This window comes from Nanorana parkeri, unplaced genomic scaffold, assembly GCF_000935625.1.
Source record: "Nanorana parkeri isolate BGI_ZX_2015 unplaced genomic scaffold, ASM93562v1 scaffold583, whole genome shotgun sequence".
In the NCBI taxonomy this organism is placed as follows: Eukaryota; Metazoa; Chordata; class Amphibia; order Anura; family Dicroglossidae; genus Nanorana; species Nanorana parkeri.
The window spans coordinates 1,023,510-1,026,883 of record NW_017306851.1 but is presented as its reverse complement, the minus strand read 5'-3'; the positions used below and the strand labels follow the sequence as shown (position 1 = coordinate 1,026,883).

The 3,374-nt window shown below is 45.1% G+C and overlaps 1 protein-coding gene across 1 annotated transcript in view; it reads right to left on the bottom strand.

Moving 5' to 3' along the window:
* Positions 1 to 227: 227 nt before the first annotated feature.
* The window catches only part of CRBN (cereblon), a gene marked incomplete at its 3' end in the record, with an annotated part of 7,948 nt that continues 4,801 nt past the window's right edge, over positions 228 to 3,374 (bottom strand). The window contains exons 5-7 of the mRNA XM_018562547.1: positions 3,089 to 3,254; positions 2,299 to 2,361; positions 228 to 312 (exon numbers count right to left, since the gene is read on the bottom strand). Coding sequence (XP_018418049.1) covers positions 228 to 312; positions 2,299 to 2,361; positions 3,089 to 3,254 — 314 coding nt within the window. The remainder of the gene's footprint in view (positions 313 to 2,298; positions 2,362 to 3,088; positions 3,255 to 3,374) is intronic.

Genomic DNA, 3,374 nt, shown 5'->3' with positions numbered 1-3,374 from the left:
GTGGAAGTGAATTCCACATTTTTACCACTCTCAAAGTAAAATACCCCTTACGCAGTTTAAGATTACGTCATGCCAGGATAATCCAGAGAACCAGGTAAGTGGGGATTTAACAAACCAAGGTTAGGGTCAGGTGGAGGTAAGGTGGAGTTAAGGGGGAGGGTTTTGTGGGTCAGGGGGGTTTGGACGGTGTTCTTATACACATGGACTCAGGGTGTCAGTGCTCTCACCTATCGGATTAGCAGGCAAAGAGTCGTCCCGGAGATTCTCATCCCATTCGTGCAGCTGCCGCTTCACTCGCTCCATCAGAGAGTCCTGGAGACAGACAACAGTTATGTTATCACATTATTTAAAGTGTATGTAAATCCATTATAACTACTTATTGCATATGAGTATTAAATAAGATCCCAACAATAACTAGCCATAAATTGCACAATTTCACTCAGCTCAAATACCATTTTTTGCCTCTTATCTTGCAGTCACATGATGTAGCCCATGTACCTCAACACCTCACTGTCCAATAGTGGGCCGGAGATTAGTTTCAGCATGTGATGAAACTCTGAGCCTGAGCGGTGTATGAATAGACACATCCCCAGCATCCCTTTAGACATGCATGCTCCTCCTTGCTGGCCAATGGGTGCTGCAGCCTTTAGCTGTGCAAGCTGCTGATTATTTGCTTGATTACACTCTATCAGACCTGCTTCTGGGACAGACTGCCCAGCTAATGTCTGAAGCACCAGTGGCCAGCAGGGAGGAACATGTACCAAAGAGATGAGGGAATGTGTTTTCATATACCACTCGGGCTCAGAGCAAAGCACAGCTTCCTCCCAGGGGAAAACTGGAGCTGGCGCAGTGAGAATTGGCAATGGATCAGCCGGAATAATTTTGCCACTCTGAATAAGAACGTTGAGGGAAATCACAGGATCAACCAGGAATTTACTATTCAATAATATAGTAATAAAAGAAACGTTGAGCACACAGCTAGAGCCATTGATTGTAGAGCCAAACTTTTTTTGGAAGATTAATGACATTATACAGGTAGTTACACAGAGTACCTGTACCCCTGTATGTTATGATTTAAGTTCACAGGTAGTTACATAGTATTTGAGGTTGAGGTTGAATAAAGACATAAGTCCAACCTATTGCTGATGGATGTGTGTGCGCGTACGTACGTACGTACACACACACACACACACACACACGTCGTTGTATCAGTTCATTCTTAAGAGTACCTGTACCCCTGTATGTTATGGTTTCTCAGGACATCGTCCAAAAGCTTCTTGAACAATTCCACACTCTTAGCTGAAATCATTGCCTGTGGCAGTGAGTTCAAGACTAACCGCTCTAACTGTGAAGAAGCCCCCTTCGCCCCTTGTGCTGGAATTTTAGTCTTTGATTCTAGTCTTTGTTACGGAGTTAATCGTAAAGAGTTTGTTGCTAATGTTGCTGTCACCATAGAACAATTTGTACATGAAAATCATACCCCCCCTTAATCTCCTTACTTCCAGCGTGAACATGTTTAAATTTAGTAGTCGTGTCTCATAGCTCTGGTCCTCCATTCCCCTAATTAGTTTGGTTGCCCTCCGCTGGACTCTTTCCAGCTCAAGGACGTCCTTTCTGAGTACTGGACTGTGTACTCCAGATGAGGCCGAACGAGAGAGAGGGAGAGAGAGAGAGAGAGAGAGAGAGATATAGAGAGAGAGAGAGAGAGAGAGAGAGAGAGAGAGAGAGAGAGAGAGAGAGAGATATGGAAAGCGAGAGACAGAGAGAGAGGCGCTTAGTAGGAATTGCATAGCCCTGTATATTTTGTGAACTGGTCCTTTCTGAGTACTGGTGCCCAAAACTGGACTGCGTACTCCAGATGAGGCCGAACCAGCGATCTGTAAAAGTAGGATTGAAGGCCTACACAAAAAGTTAGAGAGAAGGCTCTGCTCTTTCCAGCCAAGGCTCTCCTGGCTCCCCAGCCAACCAGAGATGATATGCGAGCCTCATAATTCAAACTTATCACTTGCAAGTCTCTTTGTGGGCCTCTTCCTCAAGGACACTGCTCTCTCTGATCCTATAGTAAGGGCCTGGGTCAATGGGCTTTTTGGACATTAGAACTTCCTCTTTCCCCATGCAAGTCTATGGGAATGCAAAGGCAGCTAAAGCAGCACCAAACTGCACCAAATTCTGAATGATCTCAGAAATGCATTAAACTGATGTATAAACATGCTGTATTTGCCCATTGAAGTCCATCAACAAACAAGGCCCTAAAGCAGTGAAGATGGCTTACACATGTCTGGTATCATCAATACTTACAGCGTCATACAAAGCGTAGAGCCAACAAGGCCAAGAGGTTAGATTGGCACCATAGAACTTTCTCTGTGGAAAGAAGAGACAATAAACTATAGGTTAACAGGAAATACAGGATGTGTCTTATTTATATCCTTTTATATGGTATTATAATAAAGCCCGTCTCCGGCCAAAACATGAACCCCGCCCCACATCTCTCTACCCATCCTGCATTTTATTTCTGACCTTGTGAAGCAAGATAGACTCACCAAAGTCCACAGCCCGGGCCTCTCTCCAGTGCCATTTTAGAGTGCGGGGTGTCCCCTTGCACTGACACAACTCCTCTGACTGACCTCGTCACTAGACAGCCAATAGGAAGTGTCTATGTCATGCAGGCAGTGACGCAGACCCCCTGAAGAAGGACTCGGGAGAGGAGAGAATACTCGGGACTGGTCATCACGTGATGGGAGGAGTGTGGTAGTTCATAAGGGGAGCCTGGAGATGGGCTTTAAGGGCCCATGTTAGACTTTTATCCGCTTCAAGCGGGTATGTATGAGTTGTATGGGGATGCAACAAAACCCCACTGAAGCAGATCAAATGAAGGTGCAGGTCAATTAATTCTGAATGATTTCAGGGCATTACCCACAGTCCCTTTTTATCTTTGGCAGTTGTGTCTACTTTTACTGAAATGTCCACATCACAATTCTCTGACCAATAACCATAAACTGGAAAACAACCAGATGAAATTCATGAGCAAAAATAATATTACTTTGCGAGTTCTATAAACAGCTTCCTTAGTAAATCTCCCTTTCCTTACCCTGCGGTACTTGTGCAGCCATTGGCAGCTGCTCTGCGGGCCCCGACCACCGGCTGCTTTACCCGATGGCACGACCTGATGGCGGTTCTGAGAATCCAGCTGGATTGACGTCAAAGGACAGGGCAGAACTCTCTCCGGAAGTATCTGTACCTTAGCCAGCTGAATCCTGCCAGGTAAAAAATAAATAATGCAAATAAAGTGGAAGATTTCCAAATACCAAATATGAGGTCCAGCAAAATACTCCATCCATAATGCTGATAACTGCCACAAAGCCTTCTTTTAAAGG